The sequence below is a fragment of the Balearica regulorum genome, chromosome 2 (assembly GCF_011004875.1).
Source record: "Balearica regulorum gibbericeps isolate bBalReg1 chromosome 2, bBalReg1.pri, whole genome shotgun sequence".
Lineage (NCBI taxonomy): Eukaryota > Metazoa > Chordata > Aves > Gruiformes > Gruidae > Balearica > Balearica regulorum.
Window position 1 is genome coordinate 152,997,356 of NC_046185.1, and position 24,214 is coordinate 153,021,569.

Below are 24,214 nucleotides of genomic sequence, written 5' to 3' on the forward strand. Positions count from 1 at the left end.
TGAGGTAGATGTAATATACCTGTTTTTTACTGTGGCATCAAATACTTTCGCAGCAAATTCAGCTCTGAAAGTAATTTCAAATAGCAATTCCCAGTCTTCTGCCCCTTTGGGGTAGTAGGGATGAATATTAATGCAGTATGTACTTATTTATACTGTAGACGAATAAAAAGAAATGGACAACTGCACGACATCAAATATTAATTAAGAAAATTAGTCAAAAAGCATAACTAGCCGTGAGCACAACAGATTACTGGAAAGATATCAATACTCTTCTGTCTTATTTACCAAATTCACAACAACATTTAAGAAAGCAGACACAGAGTATGACAATGATGTCATATATCTGCAGGTAACGCATGGCCTCACTATATAGAAAAGTATTTTATTTTACCTGTTTTAAACAAATTCCTGGTCTACCCAACCTACACATAGCACAGATCATGCAATGCCTGTAGTACAGCAGGAAAATTTCATTTGCACTTGTATGTCTCTTTGGACATGGCTGAAAATTATTGCTCTTCATGGTGGAAAAGCAATGTAGGTAGAAAGGACTTAGAAACATTGTAAATCACAAGAGAAGATAAATAAAGTGTGCAACCTGATTATGTGGAGGATAGTAGAGATATCTATGCCCATCCACACTTAGATTGGTCATACAAGAAGGGCAGACTGAGAGGTTACTTCTGCTCAGGTGTGACAAGGGTTAAGGAGCATCTCTCATGCTTCATGAGATCACACACCACACACCATCAAATGGAGCCGGGCACACATGCACACAGAACCACCAGTATTCTCGTGGTGCATATACTGAAGCAAACATATTTAAGTACTGGAAACTTGGAAGATCTTTGTCTACTTAGTTCAGGTCATCTAAATAGTATTTGAGTACTAGGCAGTTTCCTATCAAAATGAGGTAGACATGAATAAGAAGAGATGATGGGTTTAGAAACCTGTTTTTCCCCATAAGAAAATCCTGAAATGCACAAATATGGAGCTGTTATATTCTGATGCAGGCAAAGAAGAAGGATTAATTGCCAATGCTTGATAGGGAAGAAGATCAGAACAGAACTTCCATGTGGTACAAATCCATGTAGCTGGGAGAAAGGAGGTGAAATGACGCTAAATATCAGAAGAAAATCCTTAATGTGGTGATATATCAGATTGTGAAAGTCTCCCAAGGGAAGAAGCTGAATCCCCACTGCTCAACACATGTAAAAGCTGCATGGACAAAGAACTACAAGATAGGCTACAGGGAATAACTCAATACATAGTAAGAGGATGGTTCAGATGACCTAATAATATAACAGGATTTAAAATGACTAGATAATTCTATTATCATTAACCACGTTCACAGCAGTACAAGCTAAAACACTGTTGCTATGGTAATCAATCCTTATGCATCACTGCAGAAAATGACTGTGATACAAGGGATGGAAATGAATTGAACCAGCCCTTCCTATTCTCAATGAATTCAATGTACCAGTCAGCTGGGAAACTATCTAACATGAAAGTTTACAGCCAGCTTCCCACTAGCCTTTTAAAATATATAGTAAAGCACAACTGAGTGTCTGGCATTTAAATACGGGTTATCCTTAGACTTACACAATCAGTTCAGATTTAGGGTAGGAGCAAGGCTCCAGTTCAGAGGGGATGCTGCTGGAAACAGATGGACCACTCATCACTGCACTTCGAATTCCCTTCTCTGAATACTGCTTGAATTCTCCCAGCCCAAAGGAAACCAACACTATAGAAAGACGAATACATGCACACTTCTGCTCACATGCTATTACAGCTCCAGCTCATGAAAATATAAGACCAACTTATTTTCCATGTGGGAGGCAAGAAAAAAAAGACAGCACAGGTGATCATTTTTGCTGGCACTTTCTAAGTAGCCCTATGGAAAACAACCCATAGTAGTAGTGAAAGCATCCTACTTTTTATTCTTAATTTATGCTCCTGACTGAAAACTTTATTCTCAACTGAAAACATACAACTTCTTAAGATTCAAGCCACAGGAAAACAAATGATCAGCAGTCTCTTCATCACATTTTATCAACTCTAAATCAATTCCATTCCTGCATGGATGTTATTACAGTGTTGTAACAAAGTGCACATCTCACAATACACTGGAAAATGCGACTGGTTTGCTCACTCAGCTTTCCCCTTTACTTACTGTAACAGAATATTTGTCAGGAAATTGGGAAGTTAAACCTGGCAGCAATAAAATCCTTAGAGCCAGGGAAAATTTTGGAACTCAAATTTTGAAAGACTGAGTTTAAATCATTCCCGGTACTACTCAAATAGGGTTTGTTTGAATCTTTATTAGTAAAGCTGGAATATCCCACTAAGTTTTTTTAATGACAACTGAGAATTTAAAATAAGGCACAAACATTCCTCTACCTCCAAACCAGAAAGTTTTCAGTAAAACATAATGGGAATCGAGTGGGAATGAACGCTCAAATCACTCAGTGAAAAACCACCATGCTCTCCCAGTTTCACAACCTGGTAAAAAAATGGTGACAGAGTGTATTTAGGAAAAATTATATGCATATGTAGACAGAAGAGAAGACAACTAATTCTGCTCTTCAGAATTTCGCAGCAATGCTTCCTTTCAAAAACTGATTTCTCAAGTGAACAAAGTATTTTGTTTGGTCTTTGGTAGTCTACAGCATTGCTAAGAAAAATAATTCAAAGTAGCCCATACAAACAGAAAGGGTGCTATAGATTATGGGAGCCAGTATTTCAAAAGGAAGATGTTCTTACCTGCTAGTACCGGTATTTTAATGTAACTCTTACTCATTGTTTTGTGCAGCACTATGTAAAATATTCATTAGAAACCAGACAGAAAAGAAAAAAAAAGATGAAAAAGGAATCAGGTCCATATTCTGGTTTGAAAATCAACTATGAGCAAGCAAGTACACCAGGAGGTAAAAATAAACTTTAAAATCCTCAGTTACAAAATATTTGAAAGAGGCTAGAAATAAACCAGATATTGTTTTTTAAAAAGCTATTAAATTCAACCTTACAGAATGCATCATATTTTAAGTGAGAAGCAAAATACGCGTGTCAAAGATCAGAGCAGCAGTAGGGTTTTCAATATTCACAAACACATACAGAAGCAAACTATTTGATAGATGTGCTATACAGTTACCCTCGTACATTCACAATTTTTTTACATCATGTTACTTTTTTGTAAAAAACTTCTCATGGATAAGCAGAGAAAATGACTCAAGTACTATCAGAACATTCTTGAAATGCTAGAACATGCCTGAATTCATGAGACATTTATTCAATTGATGAAGATACATCCTTTTTATTGAAAACAGTCTGTAACACACTGTATGTATATTTTGTTTCTATTTTAATATATTTCATTAGTATTTTTCTTGGAATTTAAACAAAAATGTTCCTGCTTGTGTGAGTTTCAAGTCATTAGTGCCAAAACTTCAGCCAATGTTTCATGAGAAAATTACTGAATTATGTCTGTTTATGATTATAACACAGATTTCTCAAGAAAATTATTCCCTCTTGGGCATTAAAAACTAAATGAATATGAAAGACTAGAACGTGTTTAATGTGACCAAGCTAGCTTTTCCCGCCAAAATGCTTCAATTTAATCCAAACTAATTTTTTAAAACTTAAACAAAGTCTAATAAAAGTTATTTCACTTCCAAAAATGACGTGCATTTACTAGAAGAGACTCAATAAAAAGATATCATTAAAAAATCCAAATTATGAAGGCCAAGAATTTTACTATGCAACTGCCATAAATAATTTCTTTTTTTTTTTTTTTTTTAATGTAAGTTCACGGATGAGTCAAAAAGAGCATGTGTGAGAAAGAGAAAGAAATCCCAGTGCAACTGAGAAATTAAACTGAAAAATTAAATCAAGGAGCCAAAAAACAGACACACAGATGGTAAAAGCTGGCAAAAATAAAAAGTAAAAATCATGCTCTTAAGTACCAACAGATGCAGTGACTTTAAAATATTACTCCTTGAGGATACACAAAGACAATAATCCCAGACTGTGATTTCTGGGCCAGTCTACTGCTGCACGAGAGCCACAAAATACACCGTATTGTGCAGAGAAAAATGATGTGTCAGAGACGGTGATATCTGCACTGCCAGTCTACTAAAATAGAAGGGAAGAAAATTAAACTATCCAACACTGTGAAATTAATGTCTTCGGGAAAAAAAAAAAAAATTAACTGTGTAAATGAGATAAGAGAGGTGACTTACAGAATCCATTTGCAGATTTATAATACTACAGGACTGAGCATGAATTGGTTATTTGAGCACTTCTGAAACATTCTTTCTTGAAACAATATTCAAGCTTCTTGCTCCGGATGAAAACGAGACTGTTCTTCCCAGATTCCGCATTGTTAAACTTTGTCACACTAATAGCTTTGCTGACCTCCAATCTTATTTACGGTCTCCTTGATTTCAATCACCACAGTTACCTAAAAGCTATCTCAGTTCAGACTATCGGTATTAAAACAGGGAAAAAAAATGATCCAAGATTTGAAAACTGAGAACTGATGTGTAGTACCTATATGCTTGAAGTTCAGCCTTTCCTGAAAGAGCTTCTTAAAATCAGAACTTGAAATGAGTAATTATTAGTAGTACTTTTAAAATGCATTACTTAAGGCTAATTTTCCAGATTGTTAAATGAATTAAACCGATACTGCTACTCATGATTGAAGAAACTCAGCATCTTATGCCATCACCATAATTTCAGGCTAGCTGTAGATATATAACCATAAAGATTACTGCTTTTTTGAGCTAAAAAAACAAAGTCAAATGCAATGAAAACAAAATGGTATTTCTTTACTACCTCTTTTAGTTTGCAGAACTTTATAGTGGGCACCTTCTCTAAAACAATTACTAAATTTATGGGGATAACCATAATATTAGGAAGGTGACTGAGAACTCTACAACATGAATGTATTTAAGAACACACATTACAAGAAGAAAATTTGTCATAAAGTTTTACAAGTTTTAGATGGATACATTTACACATACAGATACACACACACATACATACACATACATGCGTCATAAATGGCAGCAGTCTAAAATAGTGGTCCCAAAAGTTAATGAAGTATTCTTTAGTATATAAAGAAGTAGGGATATGTACTTTATTTAACTCTAATGCACATACGGATGAGGTGTAAGAATGCTGAACTATAAAACCAAACAGGAAAGTTTGCTATATGTTAACTGGCAAACAAAAAGATGCTGTCATGAATCAATTAAAAGTTGTCTTCTGTAGAGGCTCCGAATTGGGATGATGCAGAAAGGTATCCCTTCTCAGCAGGACACCCGCCAGCATCCAGCTAGCACGAGCCAGCAGAGCGTCAGCAGCTGCCGTTTGCTCTGCTGAAACAGCCCGGGAGGCGGTTTCGAAATGACTCCCACCTTCCCGAAATAGATTCCCAGCGGCACGCTGCAGATGCAAGCACTGCTCTGAATTGAGCCCAGGTTCCTGAGGTTTGGCTTTAGAGCAAGACAAGTCAAAGCGTGCCTGACGCCAGCGCGCTCAAACTCCCGGGGGCTGGGCATGGGATGGCACAACTCTTCAACTGCACCTCCTTTTATAGTTACATGCACAAAGTGTGTCAAACACAGGTAGCTGTAAAATGAAAAAAGTCATCAGGCAACTGCGTTGCAATGATGTAGGAATACAGGTTCACACAGATTCAGATATAATAATTTATAGTAAATTATAATATTTTATGCTGTTCCTTGACACAGCAGTAGAGAGCTCAAGTGCCTCCTACCCAATCTTTAGCTTTTCAGTAAGACTGACATTTGCTAATTTAGGGGGAAAAAAATGTCAGAGCCCTTGAACCCCATTAATTTCACCTACCCAGAATGCTGCGATACACATGATCCTACTGAAGTATAATATTATAAGATGCTTCGTTTGCACGGAGACCAATTTTACTGACCTTCAAATCACCAGCAAAATCCATCAGTTTTGATGAAAGATGAGTTAAAAAGGGTCTTCATGAAGAGAAAGCTATTTATAGTGACAAAGTGGAACTACAAGGAAGAAATACTGATGGGCTTGCTTTATAAAATCTGTGCTTTGTTGTAACAATTATTGCCTAGAAAAATCAAGATAAATAAGAATGGTACGATGGAATACTCAATGTAACTTTCAATAATTTGAAATAGAGATGCTCACAGATATGAGAGCTTTCTTTTGGGCCATTTAATTTAGTCTGTACTTTGGACAAATGGGTTGAAATTATAAGCAATCATGAATTCCTACACATTAGGAAAGTAAAGAATTTTGAAGACAAATGAGGGTATCCAAAAGGAAGAGGAAATTAAGCTTTGATACAAAGTGATTGAACACTGGCTTGCTGCCTAGTATTCTGAAGAAATACTAAGAGAACAAGAGGTTTTGCTCATACTGGGTACCTCACTGCTCGGGTGTTCATTCCACAGTCTGTAAAAATGTTTGCAGTATACAGTCTAAAGGATTTTTTTGTTCATTTTTTTCATTTTGGAAATAGTTGTATATTTATGCTGCCCTTAACATTAATTTTTAAACTGTAAAAACAAACAATATTTTAAGTGGCAAATATGCTAAAATAATAATAGCCAACTGATTTTGCTCAAATTCATAAATAGACTTCTCTGGGTTGGAAAAAGCAGCATAATAATTTTCAATCCAAATGAAGTTAAAGTAATCACATGCAGCTGGCATGAAAGTGAGTGATACCTCAATATGGAATCTGGGCAACAATTCTGATTCTTAAAATATCACATACAAGAGACCAAGACTTAAAAGGAGTATCTATTTCAAAAGTAAAATCTTTACAGCAGTATACTATAGAAAATCTTTAGTTTGTTAATATTTGTAGTGCTATTTGCTTCACGTGTTTCAAATCAATTGCTTCTTCATGGAAACACTCATTGTCCTGTATTTGTTTTAATTCTGTGTATCCCAAGTATGGAACCTCCCTCCACCAGAGTAACTGCATCACTTACAAACCCATTTTCTTCCTTTGGCACAGGGATTCAGCAAAACCCCTTAGTGGTGCCACAAGGCAGTCGCCAATAAATTGTTGGGTGTTACGAAAACACTTTTAATTATTTATTAAATCAGGTCAAGTAAGAATAGATTATATTTTAAAAAAAAAAGAAGGATTGTTGTTTCTTCTATTTTGCATGTGACATATATAGAAGTAAATAACTTTTTGATACATCCTGATTTCCTAACCAACTGAATTCTTATTCTCCTTGCTTGCCCCCTCCTCTGCCCTGGAAACTATCAAGGTTGCCCATTTCATATGCAACTCCAAGTAGTTTCAACACAAATTCAGAATGGACTTATTTTCAAATCAGTCAGTGAATGAATCGGCAAGGCTGGTCTATTATCTTCTTTTCTCTTCCAGTTATACTGATGAAATAAATTAAAATCTTATGGTATATCACATCAACTAGGTCAATATTACGTAATTCCATTCACTCAGTTGCTGCACTCACTAAATCTTGCTGTGTCACTTCATGAGGAATCATGACATTTCTCAAAGTATCCTATAAATTACAGTAACCACTTAATACAGCCAAAGAGGACTACATTCAATAATGAAATGCTCATACTTAAGCAATAAAATCGAGATTAAATTTAAAACCCAAAATAAAACAAAAACCCAGACAAATTACTTCCACATAACTCAATTATTAACTCTAAGTTACACAGTACCATTCTGCTTTACAGCAAAGTGCAACCATGCCATTAAAATGACCTGTCCACACAGGATTTTAAAGAATAAGCGCCTTTCCTATTTCCATCAATGGAAGATAAATTAACTATCATTTCCACAGCAGACAGGACAAACTTGGCCCTTTTCTGAAAGCATCTTCCTCATAATTAATAATTCATAGGAAGAAAAAAGTATAAAAATCATCCTGCTATTAGTCAGTAAATTAGATAAAGATAAGTTTCCCATTCAGATAAAATCTGTCTTTTTCCCTTGCCCAAAATAACCACTCTGACTTTCTTTCTGTTCTGTTTGGAATTAACTGACTTGCCTGACTCAGCAGTGATTTACATGACCCTCACCTAAAAACTACAGTAAGAAGCAAAGAGCCCTCACATCCATGTTCCTGTCCAGATAAGTTATTCTATTTCATGGTAGTGTGGAAGGACTACAACTTACACTACAGATTAATAATATAAATATTTCTTTAAAATAAGTAACATAAGCCATGTAGAAGAAAAATTGTACCAGGAAGAAAATCAGACTATTAAAAAAAAAAAGGGGGGGGGGGGGCGGGCTGGGATGGGGACGACATGACTTATTTTTCCATTTCAAGTCAAGCAAATTCTACAATGTAAATTAAGTTAACTGAAAATTAAGTTAATGCGAATCTTAAGCCAAGGCCAGACTGACTTTTAATGCAGAATTATAAAAGCTTGGCTTTGCAACAAAACCAAGCAAATTATCAATCTTGGGTTCTCTTATAATTTGAAAGAAACAGGGGAAAAAACAGCATTTGGGATAACTTCCCAATTTTGAATGGTGTGTTTCTGATAGAACATAACATAGGACAACATCAAGACTCCAGAAAATAAAAGATAGAAGGGATTTGGGGTGATGGGATTTAGAAATGGCACCTCCTTCTTTCCAAGGAACTGGTTGCTGTCCTGTAGAAACCTGTACTGTAAACCACCAAGCAGGTACGCTGGGAGAAGAGAAAGGTAGAGCAGAGAAAATGAGAAGAACACGAAACAAAAGGCAAAAAAGGTAAACTATCAATACTATGCACTGCCAGTACCACCTTCTGAAACAAAAATGCAGAATTTCTTTTTAAGCCTCAAAGATACAAGTAAATACTTACACATTTACACTTTGGTTAAAAGGCTGGAATGCAGAACGAGCATAATGTGAATTTTAAATTAAGAATACTTTACCAAGGGCAAGGGAGAATCCTCTATAGACACAATTAACAGAATTGCTTTAATACACTTAAAACTTTTAACCTTTGTGGTCTTTGAAGTGACTAGTGGAACTGCATCTATTTCAGGTTTGTACGGAAGGGCTGTACTGCCCTGAAAAGTTTTACAGTGCTGTAAACTAATGAAATAAATTATCTTAATTTGGTTAGATCTATTTTCATTAACTGTATTACCCACCGAGGGAATGAGGACAAATTTTAATTTTACTAATGTATTTCACTTCTGCATTACTTTGGCACACCATAATTGCAGCTCCTGCTCTGCATTGCTCGCTCTGCCGTTGCGGGGCTGCCTTGCCCCTACGCTCTCACTGTCACAGCCTCCAGGACCCGCGCAGGGAAGCTGCGGCACCACCGACCGTCAGCGCCATGAGCAGGAGCTAACTCATACCGCGTTCCCAACGGGGTTTTTGAGGACATGGCATGGTAGCAGCAACAAGCACGTTATGAAAATAGTAAGAGCGTTTCTATCATAAACAACTCGTTGGGATACATTATATATGCCTGGACTAAAAAGTAAACATATGAGAAGATAAACCTCTTGCACAGCATGAAGAAAGAAAACAAGTTCTTAAAAGAAGAAAAGGAAGACCTGAGACATCCTTTAGATAATATGCAAGCAAGGGATTTTCAGATGTCCTTATCTGACCTGCTACCATAGACAGACAACAGTCAAAAAAGCCAGAGATAATACTAGTCTGCAAAATACTTAGAAAACAATCAGAAAACTAACAGCAATAATTTCTTTAAAGCTTCTTACAGCATCTCTGTGTAATTTGAAAGAGTATTACTGATATCCCTGGTATCATAGATTTATTACCATTAACTACCATAACAACAGGATTATTTAAATCATTTGGTTCAAAAGGCCAGGAAAACAGTGTACTACCAAGTCTGAAAATGTCCTTCACATGTGCCAACACTCTTCAGAAAGTTTCTGCAAAACAGAGTAGGTCTTCTAGTAGATACTACCAAAGATACAGCCATGATCATCCCACTCTACTCAGCATTTGTCAGGTTGCACCTGGAGTACTGTGTGTCCAGTTCTGGTCACCACAACTTATGAAAGATATGGACTGACTGGAGAGGGTCCAAAGGAGGGCCATGAAGATGATTAAAGGGTTGGAGAACCTGCCTTGTGAGGAAAGACTGAAGGAGTTTAGTCTTTTCTCCCTGGAGAAGAGAAGGCTCAGGGGGCACCTCATCACAGTATTCCACTGAAAAGCAGCTATAAAAGGGATGGAGGCTCTCTCTTCACAAGGAGCCACATGGAGAAGACAAGGGGCTACAGGGACAAGTTGCACCAGGAGAGGTTTCATCTTGATATAAGAAAGTTGGTTTTTTTCATAATGAGAACAATCAATCACTGGGACAACCTCCCCAGGGATGTGGTAGAGTCCCCATCACTGGTGGTTTCCAAGATGGGATTGGAGAGGGTGCTAGGTAGTCTCATCTAGGTTCCCTTTCCCACAAAAGGTTGGACCAGATGACCAGGTCTCTTCCAACCTGGGCTGTTGTATCATTCTTTAAATTTCAGCCCAGTACATGTATGCACACAGGTGTATGTGTACGTACATCTATGTGAGTGAGAGTGTTTGAGTGTGAGGATATACACCTGGGCATGATGCATGTCTTTTTCTATAATAATTAAAACCCACAAGCTTTTCTGTAAAATCGTCTTTTCTGGTTTTGGTTTGTTTGGTTGTTTTTTTTTTAAATTGTGGACACATATAGAGCTACATTCTGCCACTGAATTCATATCTACACAGCAGCATCTAACTGAAAGTAGATTGTAGCCTCCAAACTGTCTCACCTATTTAATACACAGTATGAAATGACAGATTATTTTTCAAAGGAGAACAAGATAGATGCCAGCATGAAACATTGTTTATAAAAGCGTCACTACTACAGCTGTCCCCAAGCAATAAAGCTGTTTATTCCAACCTCCTACCTCATCTAAACTGAAACCCTCAGCACTGAAAAACAACTTCGAATCTGTTCATGACTCCAAGACGAATAATAAGAAGAATCTCCTTCCAGAATATACAATTAAGGTCATGTCCACGAATGTCCATTTTGCATAAAAGTACACAGACTTCTACATTCTATGTTAGTATTTTCTTAAAACTAATACATACTGTAGCTGGAAATTTGATTCTGCCTCTGTACTTACTGATGTATTCAGCTTGAAGATAAGCCTTTCTGTTTAAGGCTTCTTCTCTGCTTCTGTGGCTATACACAAACATTTAAAGAATATTTAATAAATATGTGTATTAGTATATTCATATCTAAGCTTTATACAGAAAAATACAGAGATTCTTCGGAATTCAGAAGACATGGCAACTCTTCTATGGGGTAGGAATTGGAGTATACATAAAAATCAGAAATAGATCAAGTTACAACTTAAAAATCATATGGCTTTTAAATATGTAAATTAAGTTTAGATTTACAAATCTGGATCTGAAGTCAGTTAGGTTCAAAGTCAGATTTAAACCTAGAAAAGGCCTGTGATTCTGATTCTGACTACAGAAAAACGTGGTTAAAAGTAGAGAACCTACATGCTTATCAGACGAGTTGGTTTCACTCTCCCATGGCCCTTTTTAAGCCTTCTGACATGTAATACAGAGCCAGGTTCAGCAACTCTCCCATATTGAGATGTGTCTGTGGGAACTGGGCACCCACCTAACCACCACCACAGCCTCAGCCGCTGGAAGCAGCTCCGCGGGGTCCAGCCTGGACACAACCCAGCTGAGCGCACACACATCTCGACTCGATGCAGATTTAGACTCCAGAACTACACAACAGGATTTGGGTATTTTTATGTAAGTACTCACATTGTAAACACCTAAATACAGGTTTCTCATTTTGGAGCTCACTAGGCCACTAGGCGTAGTATTTTTCCGATAATAATAATAATAATAATGATGCAACACATGGAGAACACTGAAATGAGTCTACAGAATAATCACTTAATTATGGTCACGTACAGATGAGTGTTATCCAGTACCACTACACTCTTAGGGGAAGTCAAAGGCTATTAGAAATTATTTCATAATTTTGACCATGTTATATTTTAAAAAATATTCCAAAGGTGTGATTAGTCAAAGAAAAGGTAAAGAAAAAAAGAAACAGATTATTACACCTGTGTTTAATAATGGCTCCAAGGTGTCACAGAGGTCTTCTGGCAACCAGACAGGGCTTTTGGTTAGCTCAGAGCTAGATGCAACCACTGCCCTCGCTCAGACGTAACTGCCCTTCCTCCTGCTGAGTGAAGAGTCAAGCCAGCACTTTATAGCTTACATTTCATTTGAGCATTTGAGTTCCAGAGCCGAAGCAGTTAACACCTTGCCAATATACAGAAATAAAGGGAGCAGTCGATACCTAATTACCTGTAGCAGCAGCAGCTAAAAGAAAATATTCTTGGGCCAAAACAAGTTTTTCACTATCTTTCTTTATAGTACAAAAGCAAGAAGAAACAGGTGTAGCACTTGGGGTGTTGGCAATCCCATCAGGTAAAAGCCAGTGTTATCACATGGCCAAGAAGCCCTGTCTCAAGTAATAAAAAAGCCAAATTTGCAAGTGGATATGGGACCGGGGAGACTTTGAACTCTTGCAGGAGTACCTTGAGGTCTTCTGATCAGCTCTTTGACTAACATAAAGCTTAAGTGAATCCTCTACCAATGCACTGGTCACCATTGTTACCTGCCCATAGTTACAGCTTTGGCCAATTATTTAATTCTAAGTTGGGTGCCAAGTCGTGCCTTTCTTGGCTGTGTCCCATAGCTCTACCTGAAGAAACAAATGAACTGCATGAGCCATGGCCTTGTTCACTAGATGGTAAGATTTTTTCCTCCCATGATCAGCCTTAGAGTAGTCCTGCCTGGTTTCACAGTCCCCGGAGAGCTTCCTGGCTACACCCATACACCTTCTGCCTTTTGTACCAGACAATTCACTGAAGAACTCCGAAAAGAGACAGATCTCTGCATTAGGCCTAGAGCTTCGAACATATACATATCTCTATCTTTATGATACAAATCCTTTATAGGGAATATGACAAGCTTTAAAAGCATCTTTGTATTTTATAATTTATACGCTGTCCTGGTTCTATGTTCATAAAGGTTGTTATCACAAAGAGACAAATTATGAAGTGTGTGTTGTCCGAGAGGGAGGAAAGCAATGAGGCTCTATCTTGGCATTGTACAGAGTAATAGATAACCAGTTAAAAATTATTCTTCCACCTGAAGCCTAGCTAATACTTTTTCCAAATCTTAAAGCACAACTCCTTAGTAATGACAATCATTTTTACTGCAGTTTCAACCTCTACATGTGAGGAGTTTGAGAGAAGAGGCTCCAACCTCCAAGCCTCCCCATCTCCAGGCCATGAAACACAGAAGTTGCAGACCTTTCCATGGTAGTTACTGTCATAATAAAACCTAGAAACTAAAGCCAAAATACACCTGCAAGACAAGGAGAAACGCAAAAGAAGTACACTAGTGAAAATAAAAATATTTATATACATTAGCTATACCACTATGCAACATTCAGAACTAATCAAAATTAATGAGCTGCATTTCTGCCTTCTATTCTTACAATAAGGCATAAAACCGGAGCAGAGTTTTTGTTGTTAAATGAAAAATTTGACAACGTGGATAAGCTGGAGCATGAGAATCCACAGAAAATTAGTGGTTTAAATTCAGCAACCTACCTATGAAGCTCTCATTATTTTTTTTCAACTGACAGTGCTGAAAGGCACTGATTTATAGCATCCAAATGTTTTAAGAGAGTATATTCAACCATATTAAAAGCAGGCCTTATTTTGCTGAAAATATAAGCTGAAAGCAGGTACTTTACAGCTGGAGATGTAAGACCATATGCTACTTGCACGTCTGATCTCATTGAAAAGGGAACCAGAGAAAACGTACCAGATTACTATGGACAGATGTCATGAACAAGAATAACTTAGGGGAGGTGTTCTGTACAGCACATTTCTGCTCAAGAAGTCACCAGCAGTAACCAACTTGTCTTCCCATTTCAGAATACACTTGAGTTGCTTTGATCTCTGGCTTTTGCTAGATACTGGGATTTTAGGAATCAGACCTGTTTTTCAGTAATAACCGCAAACTTTTACTCCGTCTCCTATCTTGCTTTCATAGAATCACAGAACTGTTTGGGTTGGAAAGGACCTTTAAAAATCATCTAGTTCCAACCCCCCTGCTGTGGGCAGGGACACCCTCCACTAGACCACGTTGCCCGAAGTCCCATCCAACCTGGCCTTAAACACTTCCAGGGATGGGGCATCCACAACCTCTCTGGGCAACCTGTTCCAGTACCTCACCACCATCACAGTAAAGAATTTCTTTCCAACATCTAATCTAAATCGACCCTCCTTCAGCTTAAACCCATTACCCCTTGTCCTGTCACTACACTCCCTCATAAACAGTCCCTCACCAGCTTTCCTGTAGGCCCCTTCAGATACTGGTAAGCTGCAATCATATCTCCCTGGGCCCTTCTCTTCTCCAGGCTGAACAACCCCAACTCTCTCAGCCTGTCCTCATAGGAGAGGTGCTCCAGCCCTCCGATCAGCTTTGTGGCCCTCCTCTGGAGTTGCTCCAACAGCTCCATGTCTCTCCTGTACTGGGGCCCCCAGAGCTGGATGCAGTACTGCAGGTGGGGTCTCACAAGAGCAGAGTAGAGGGGCAGGATCACCTCCCTCGACCTGCTGGTCACACCTCTTTTGATGCAGCCCAGGACACGGTTGGCTTTCTGGGCTGCATGCGCGCACTGCTGGCTCATGGTGAGCTTCTCCTCAATCAATACCCCCAAGTCCTTCACCTCGGGGCTGCTTTCAATCCGTTCCTCGCCCAGCCTATAGTCGTGCTTGGGATTGTGCCGACCCACGTGCAGGACCTCACACTTGGCCTTGATGAACTTCATGCGCTGACAAATACAGATATGTCCCAAATAAAAATATATATAGTTTTAATTGAACCAATCTCAGTGTATTTGCAAATCTGATCAACTGCTTCATAATCAAGCAGTGCCGCTGCAGGATTTCCGTCTCCTGCTGCTCTTGCACCCCTGCCCAGCACATGGCACAGCTAGGTGCTTTTAATCCTTCTGCGAAACAAGCCTCGCTGGCAGAGCAAGGAATATGCTATTTCAGTTCAAGGTGTCTCGATTGCTGCCAGTTCGAATATTTGACTCATGAAACTAAAATGACCACCCAAGAGACACTTTCTGTGTACTTAAGGAATTGGTGAAAAGTTTAACTCTTTCATGCGTTCCCTTTTCATGTCTCCCTGGTATGAAACAGCATGAGTCCAGGTTTGATCAGGGCCTCAGCAAGTCTTGAGGTGAACTGAGGAAAAAGGATTTCTCAAATAAAAGTGACATTACCATATATATGAATACATTTCAGAGGAAATAAGATTTTTCAACTATTCCTCAAAGTTTGGTTGCTGTGGGGGAAAAGAAAATGCTGTTGAGGGTAAGGTGAAGAACAAAAAGCAACTTTTTCTTTAAGATATTTCAGAATTAAAGATTGCAAATTTTGTTCCCAGTACTTGACAATCTGTAGGAGACAATTAATGAAATAATTGAGCAAAAGAGTAAAAAATACAATCCTTGACTTTCTGAAACTGTATTTGGATTTTTGGCTTTATAGTGGTGAAATGATTCTTCAGTACAAAGTTTCAAACAACTTATTTTGTGAGTTTGAGAAATACCAAAACTTTTTGAGAAATACACAGATCACTTGCCCTGTGGACAACCAGAGGGCTCCCGAACTAACTGGGAACAATCCTTAGAGCTAACCAGTATGTATATACGACCAGAATACCTTAAAGGACTCAGAAAGCAGAATTAATCTTTTCCATTTCTTTGATGTATCACTCTAATTTAGCAGAGCCCTAGTAAAGCACAATAGGTAGGAGGAAAAGCAATTACTTCCAGGAATTTTAACAGGCTTCATGCATTCCTCCATTTTTAGGCGCTAAAATCTAGACAAGTTTACAGAACTGTTTCTCTAACAACTACTCGAACATATCTAATTCTGTGCCCTTATTAGTCCTTGCTACAGCAGCTTACAACAATTTCCTAGAAACAAGGTCTCTTGCAGTTTCACTGGCAGAACGGGCAGTGATGATGTTGCAGAATTACAGTCGGCTCCACAGTTCTGCTTATGGGAAATGAGGTGTTGTCCACACAAAAATAATTGCACTTCTTTGGCACATCACACCTTCACTCCTCAAAGCGCAATTCCGGTGAATGTTCATGTATGTTAGAAGCTGACAAAGATCATTCTGGACTTTTTTTTTTTGCCTGATATTCAAAAGGAAGAGATGAGGCAAGCTTTGAGAGAAGTAACTTGATCCAAGCCAGAAGAGCCTTCACCCAACAACAAGCCTCTGGAGTCAGCAAGACAAATCCAGTGTTTACTACTATCTCCTCTGAAAGGTCAGGTCAGACCAGGACTATAATTACTGCTAGTATCTGTAATGAGTTCTGCCCTAGAGGTTTCTTGGCATGGTCACTGCCTTACCCTTGGGACCAGACCTACCCTCCACTGCTTTGCCTGCACGTCCGGGCAGGGTGGGCAGATGGCTCCAGCCCCTCCACAGCTCTGTCAAGCACAAAGGAACAGGACTGCACGTTGCTAAAATAATTGATTATGCCAGATAGCAACCTTGTCACTTGAGTTTCTTCTTCACAGAAGTGAAAGGCTTAACCAGTGGGAAACAAAAAGCCCACAGAGGATAGTCAAAAAGATACTAGAGTTTAAAACCCAAAAAAGAGTAGAAGAATATCTCTGCAGCTACTCCATCCCCTGCCAGGCCCTTCCCTCCGTCTCTCTGCAGAGCTGTGCTGCAGCCCACTCTCACTACGGGCTTTCTTCTCCTGTGCATACCCTGCTAAACAGGTTTTGGACTAATTAATTATCCTGCTGATGTGAAATTGCAAAATGATCTTGGTCTTCCAGATACATGCAGATTCATTAACACATTCCAAGAACAAACCCTCTCTCTCTCAAAAACACCACCACCATAAACAAACAAAACCAAAAAGCAGAAAACTTGCTCAGAAGACACATAGTATTTGCAATTTCAGACTTCAAACAGTTAACTCAGGTAACAAATACGCTTCCAGGGTACCACTCGTGCCCAATTATTTACCTAACTGGTGAATAAATCAAACTAGTTAAGCTGTTCAGAGACCAAAATCAGCACAAAACTTAATATATAACTCCATATATTAAAATATTCATGTACCAAATATTTTATAAGATGATCACTATTAAGATTCCTAATCCAACTTCCTTCGCTGAGACAACAGTTTCATTGACTGCCATGGTGAAAATCTAATGACGCAAGGAAATATGCCCCGAAAACATCAAACAAGCAGAACCGTCACAGGAGATGCCTTCAAATCTCAGCACCAACTTTCCATTTTTAACACAGGCAGATACAGAGACAGCAGCTAAACTCATCCGCACTAACTCTATATCTTTTAGGAGTAAAATAGTAACGGAACCAACACACTAGCATTAAATGTGCAGAGGAAAATATATAAGGAACAAAGAAGTTTTTTCTTAAAACATATAATTTTAAATTATTTTGCTGCTAATTACAAGATACAAAAATAGTTAGCAGCTGACATTTGGGGGGTTTTATGTTTTCATACTCTGTGATATTACTTAAGCTGCGTTTTAACTAAGAATGGGGTTGAATATACAATGTTTGGAATTGGCAAATCCTAGGATTTGGCAGTGCTGGACTTCAAATACCAGTATGGGATTTGAGACCAGTCCCAGGACATGTGCCCAGTGTTGGACTTTAAACCGCCCCCTCTGTTCACAAGGCACAGCATAAGAAGCTTGAGCTGTCTCAAATAGGAAATTTCATTTTGAAGCTCCTCTGTATAAATTCTGGTTTTATGTCCTATTGCTGTAAAATACAAAATTTATACATTTCTGTTCAATGCAAAAACTCAATGTTTTTATGTCACATTGTATAAAGAAGAAAAATGATGTAATAATCCTAGATATGCACTATCCTATATATGGACTTCCGGTTATATTTCCAGTCTCCATAGCAAAGATGCATTTTCATTGTACGTTTGAAGACACTTCTTGGAAAATTTCAGACACACACAAATACATAAAGTGACTGCTAGGTAATTTTAATTTCAGACCTTTAAACTTCTATGACTACCAGCTTATTAATAATAAAAAAAAAAAGTTGGAATTACTTTGTGTCTCAAAAAAAAGCCCAAGATCAAAAGCAGTATAAACGTACACTAAATAAACATAGCACTGTCTTCCAATTTATAATTAATATATTTTACAAAGTTAAGAATAACAAGCATTTCAAAGTGCAATGCCAAAACTGACCCGCATTTGGCTATGTAGTAATATTATTAGTTTTCAACAGCAAAATGTTTATCAAAATAATAGTCTCTAGTTAAAATAATCCTGTTGGTCTCAGTGTGTGGAGCACTGCTGTTCTTCACAACTATATAAATGTGTTTATGACTCAAAAATGAAATAATTTGCAGCTGTCCATTTCAGTCTTAATGCAGTTCTTTTCGAAGCAGAAGGAATCCCATACAAATTTAGTCAGCATACTGCTGGTGCTTGTATCGTGCTTGGAGAGCCTATATCACATATGAATACACTTCTTCGTAACAGCTTGGAGTAGCACAAAGATTAGATTGATAAAGTAATATATATACACACATATATATTACCTGTTCTTGCCTCTCCAGCCACTTGTCCACCATGGGATGACTGGCACTTAACGATGAACGAGCATTGTCTCTCTGAAACTGGTTAGACCAGCTACTAGTATCTCGTGGTAGGCTTCTGTAGTTTTCATCTTTCTAGTTTAAAAGAAACAAAAAAGTGTCTTATAAAAAACAACCAGTCCTTGCACATTAACAATGCAGCTGGTTATTAAACGAATACAAAAGGAAGACTAACAAAGGAGAACACAGGTCCGGCTAGACCCAAGGACAACGCGATTGCCCGGCCATTCAGCTGCAAGAGCTCCCCTTCCTTAACGCCAGTGAAGCCCAACTAAAGCCTTCAGTGGGTTTGCAGCTCCTGCACCCACTTGTGCTTCACTGCCTCTCTTTTCCAACCTCAAACCTCTAGTGCACAGACCTCCCAAGTACATACTCAGCAAGGCTTTCAGAGCACCATGCTCTTTAGTTTCACTCTCACCAAAAGCAATATACTGTACAATAGTCCATCCAGTGACAGTTAAGGCCACTACATAATTTTCCCAGGTCTCTGTAATTAGTTTTACAATCAAAGCTGGCCCACTGCTCCAGGTACTGTCCTATTAGACCAGAACAGCGTGCTATAGAGTTCAAAGCTTGAATTTATTATTCCACATACTAATGCTTTGCTTGGTTTGCTGCAGGTATACAAATACAGTTACATTTGTAAAACAGCAGCAGATGGAGATTGTGCTGATGGAGATACATTTATCCCATTGAGACTGATTAAAAAAAAGTTGTTTTTTTTTTTTTTGCTTTTTAAATTGATGAGTTTGTCTGCACATCTTTCCCACAAGCTGTACAAATTCTTCAGCTTCTGAAGATGATTAGTCCTTACTCAGTCTGATCACTAAAAGCCAGTGAAAACAGAGGCAGATCCTTAACGATGGGAGTTACCCTTAGCCTAAAGTCAATGAATTACTGATAACTTACACAGGTTAGTTCCCTGCAACTGAAATACTATATGGAACTGAAATTCTGCTGATCAAAAGAGGATTATAAATATACTATAAGTATCCTTCCTTCAGAAGCAGAGTAATTTTTCCAGTCATTGTTTGTCTATCTCCATGCTACATCAGGTGATTTAGGGAGACTATTTTTAAAATAGGATTGTAGCCCTACATATTTTGCAATACTAATACTTTTAGGAATCTCAAAAATCTCTAAAAAATAAGCAAACACCAGTGCACATTTGCAGCTAAAGACTTTTTTTTTTTTTTAATTTATAGCACTCAGCAGATTTTTGACCCTTTCTTAAATCAATACTTCATTTCATCAGCATGAGTATTTCCTTTGCCTATTTACTGCATTGATATTGCTTTGGCCTGGCACTGTATTAGTCCAATATTCTAAAATACAGACCGTAGCATCAATTCCCTTACAATGGTCCTTCACAACTTTATTTCTTGTAAATGTATGACAGGCTTTGCTAGGAAATTCAAGTCTCAGTATAACTATGATATGTAGCAGTTTTCAAAAGCTTCCCGTGTGAGAGCAGTCTTTTCCCAGACATATCAAACTTAAGCTTTCTTAATTGATGACAACTACTTGTCTTGAAAGAGACTTCGTAGTATAAAATTCTTCCATTTCAATATATTAGAGCTTGAATTCAACCAGCACAAGATTGCCTTGTAAAAATATATCTACACAAGAAACCAGCCTAACAAATAGCCATCATAAATTAGTTTACCCTGCCACAAATGAGTAAGAACTTTGTATCTTTCAGCAACTAAAAAAAAAAACCCAACCCAAAAACCAAACCAGTTTTCCAGTGTGGTTAACCACAGAGCAATCTAGAAACTTGCTCTGTCTCTTGCTTAGAAAGGGACAGTGGAAGTTGGTCGCTGCTTTGTACAACTGTCCCTTAGCAGAGCCATAAAAGTCAGGGAACGGCATGTACAAATTGATTTTTTCCTGTTGCTTCTCTTATTCAATTCTCCTCTTCTGGTGACAGAGGTGGCACAGTTCTGATAAGCCAAAACAACAATTCCTCTTGTTCAAAGTGGTGGGAAGGTATAACAACAAAAATCAAAATCTGACAAAGAAATAACGGAAGATCATTTTATGCACAAAACCCCCATACGGCTGGTGCATGAGTTATTGTCATCTAACAACAGCTTGCTATCTGACAGACCATCATCTAGTCTGTATGAACAGAAATTTCTTCCTATGTAACAAGATGTTTTCTGTATTTCTGTACTTTATAGAAAATTCTGGTTTTTATTGATTCATGTTTACAATGTTCAATATAAACTTTTTTAAAAGACATTTTTATCTACGCTACACAAAAACCTCTGTCCACACAGCATCCACTGCCCGTGCACAAGAGTGTTTTGCAAGAGCAAGAGAGAAGGAAAAAAAGGCTCATCAAGGGATGTGTTGTCCTTCAATCATTCAAACACTAAGTCTCTGATCTGAATCGTGCAGGACAGTCTTAGTGCTTGGAGTTTACAGTGGAACTCCATGCTGTAAAAAGTCTTAAACGCCACAGCATACAATATAAGGGAAATTATCAAAGGTAAAACAGCTAAATTAGGCTTCTGTTTGGTGCATCTATACTACTGTCAAGCGTTCTGCAAGGAGTTTACTCCTAATACTATCTGTGCTGACGAGAAGAGTGTATTCATCCTATTTTCTGAAACAATGCAAATGTTAACCCAGAAAGCTTTTCTTCTATTCAGCATGATCTGGCATTAGCACACATGCTCCCAACATCTGAATGGAAAAGACGTCTGTGGCTTTTAACTTCAATACCATAAAGAAAAAGATTTCATGGTACAGAAGCCATCAGGGTTACACAGGGAATTCTCATTTCTTCCGGAGTTGCAGCTGTAAGCCCTCCTGGGACCGGGACTGACACACATCATCAGTTACAATTAAATGCTCCATTTTTTTTTTTTAAAAAAGTTTCTTTCCCAAACATCTTTGGGGACCACGGGCCATGTCAGCTTTATCATGTTTGAAATGGAAATTGATCAATATAACACTAAAACTGCCAAGTCACACAATATTACCAGTACACTTAACAGCAGCATTTTGCAGTATTTTTAATGAGGACACATAATCTAACACCGTAAGATTTAGTTCAGTGTGGTGTCCCTGCAGGGCTTTGCTGGAGGGTTCGGTGAAAGGGGACAGGAAAAATGAAGCAATTTTGCTATACTTTCAATTTCAGATGATTTGCAATATATAACAAGCTTCTCATCAAAGACTCTGCAGCTTGTAGATGAAATGATGTATTAGCATGATCTGCGTATTTCAATTACTAGCTGCCAGTGCATCAATTCACTTGTGATTTTAACCCACAGTTGTACCACTACAGACTGCCAGCATCACTAACCCAACCAGAACATGGTAGCAACATGGTAGCAAGAGTTCCACATCTGTTCCCTCATTTGCCACTAGGCCACTTTCCAAATAGTGAAGAAATTGGGGGTTTCCCTTTGTTTTGACCTCCTGTATGGCTAATGTAAAGCGTGGCAAATTTTGGTGTGGGTTTTTTTTTTTTGTTTGTTTCTTAATACTAGATAGCAATACAACAGGAGTAAAACAGATTGAAGACCTCTTCAATCTAATTCTCTGGAAGGAGATCTGAAAATGTAAACTAAGTTTTCACTTTAATTACTTCTACAGCAAGTTGACCACCTCTTGTTTAGGATCTTCACTAAGAGAGATCATTTTGGGCACTGACAATTTTTTTTTTTTTTTGCTATTTTTTTTTCTTGTACAGTGTACACTTTGGGAAAGGCTTCTCGCTTGCTTGAGTTTGATTCCTTGTGATGGCCTCAGACTGAGATAGGATTTGTCCATGTTGATGAGAGATAAGGCTTTGTTTAATTTTTTGAGGTTATAATTTCATTTGACAGACTTTGGGCAAATTCCTGTCTACAAGTGTATTAATTGTTGTTGAATTACTATAAAGGCTGCTCTGCTTTCTTTTTATGGTCCACTATGTCCGTGTTAGACCCTGAACAGTTTGGTGTCACTCTCAGACACGATGCTAAAAGCTGTAATTAACAAAACATTCATACAGTTTATGCAAATACCTCTCTGTCTGATGCAAACATCTGTTTATAAATGCAGTAATATACACACGTACCCATTTTCCATGCTGTCTGAAGGTCTAGTAAACAGATTACTGGAGTTTTTTATTCGGTTGGTTTTGGACTTTAGACAAATAAATGAGGGATAAGACCAACTGGATGCCCATTTCTCAAAAAAAAAGGAGACTGCACAAATAACGTCTATTTTACAGGGAAAATACATTACATATCGGAAATTAATTAACCCAATAGATGTGTTGAACGAACAGAAATTCCCTTTTAAAAAAAAACAAAAACAAACTTCTTACACAGAGATCAGATATGGAACCGTTCTCTCTATTCATCAGCAGCTTTTTAACACCAAATTGTACCAAATTTCAACAGTTTACCTCAAAACTAATTGTACTAGTCACTCTTTATAAATATCCATATATCTTAAGAAATTGACTTTGCTGCTTGGGCAAGCTTCCTTTTCCTCTCAGTAGATTCAGTTTATCATCCTACAGTTTAGTTTCAAAACGGGTTTTTTGAAGTGTGTTGAAGAACATGACCCCAGGAGCTATAATAATCCAGATATAGCCCAGCCATCTAATGCATATAAGAAGGAACTGGTTCTGGTCATCCAACATCAGGGACCTTTGATCTTAGGCTGCTCTCCAAAGAGTAAAGTAAAAGAGGACTCCCACATTAAAGAATTATCACAGCTTTGTGCCGCCTCTCAGCTCTGACCTGGAACATGGGTCATTTCCAGCAGCTGGTAAAAACTGTCTTAGGATGCAGAAGATACAAATCTAACAGCCTAATAAAGAACATGCATGCCCTATTTATGATGAAAATAGATGAGAAGATTGACCAATCTGTAGTCATTCTGATGTTTTCAGAAGACTCATCTTCAGAAATTACCCTCTCTATAGCTCCGTGAATGGAATTAATGTATTATGCACCAACATTACCTTATTAGATGCCAATGAGGAGAAAGGCAATTGAAAAGCCAGTGTTCTGCTTAAGTTCAATCACCTAACGCTCAGAAATTTCCAGAGTTGTCCAATTCCAATTCATATATTCCATGTTATCCTTTGATTGACAAGCAAGGCCTGACCTAAAAAAAAGCAGTAGCTCGGGGCAGTTTTCTGTGCATGCGGTGTTATATGTAAATATTTAGTGTTGAAGAATATGGGCTAAATTAAGAGTAAATTTAAAAACCTAAGACTGCCTACCCAAAACATTCTGTTGATCTCTCTTGTTTACATGACATTTCTGATTTTTCTGTTTATCTCTGCACATATACATGCAAAGCCAGAAATTACCAGGCAGTGTATACTGTTATTTCTCAGACAGCGGGACGGGGAAAGAAGGTGCTTCTTCTGTTCACTTTTTACTTATTAATCTCACAATCAAACCTCACAAAAGATAATGCAA

The 24,214-nt window shown here is 37.9% G+C and overlaps 1 protein-coding gene across 18 annotated transcripts in view; it reads right to left on the reverse strand.

Moving 5' to 3' along the window:
* Positions 1-24,214, reverse strand: part of PARD3 (par-3 family cell polarity regulator) — a 463,724-nt gene that overhangs the window by 243,434 nt on the left and 196,076 nt on the right. For 14 of the 18 annotated variants that reach the window (XM_075746542.1, XM_075746536.1, XM_075746545.1 and 11 more), the window contains exon 5: positions 18,720-18,851. The exons of the other annotated variants lie outside the window; for them this stretch is intronic. In XM_075746542.1, coding sequence (XP_075602657.1) covers positions 18,720-18,851 — 132 coding nt within the window. The remainder of the gene's footprint in view (positions 1-18,719; positions 18,852-24,214) is intronic. 18 annotated transcript variants of the gene reach the window in all.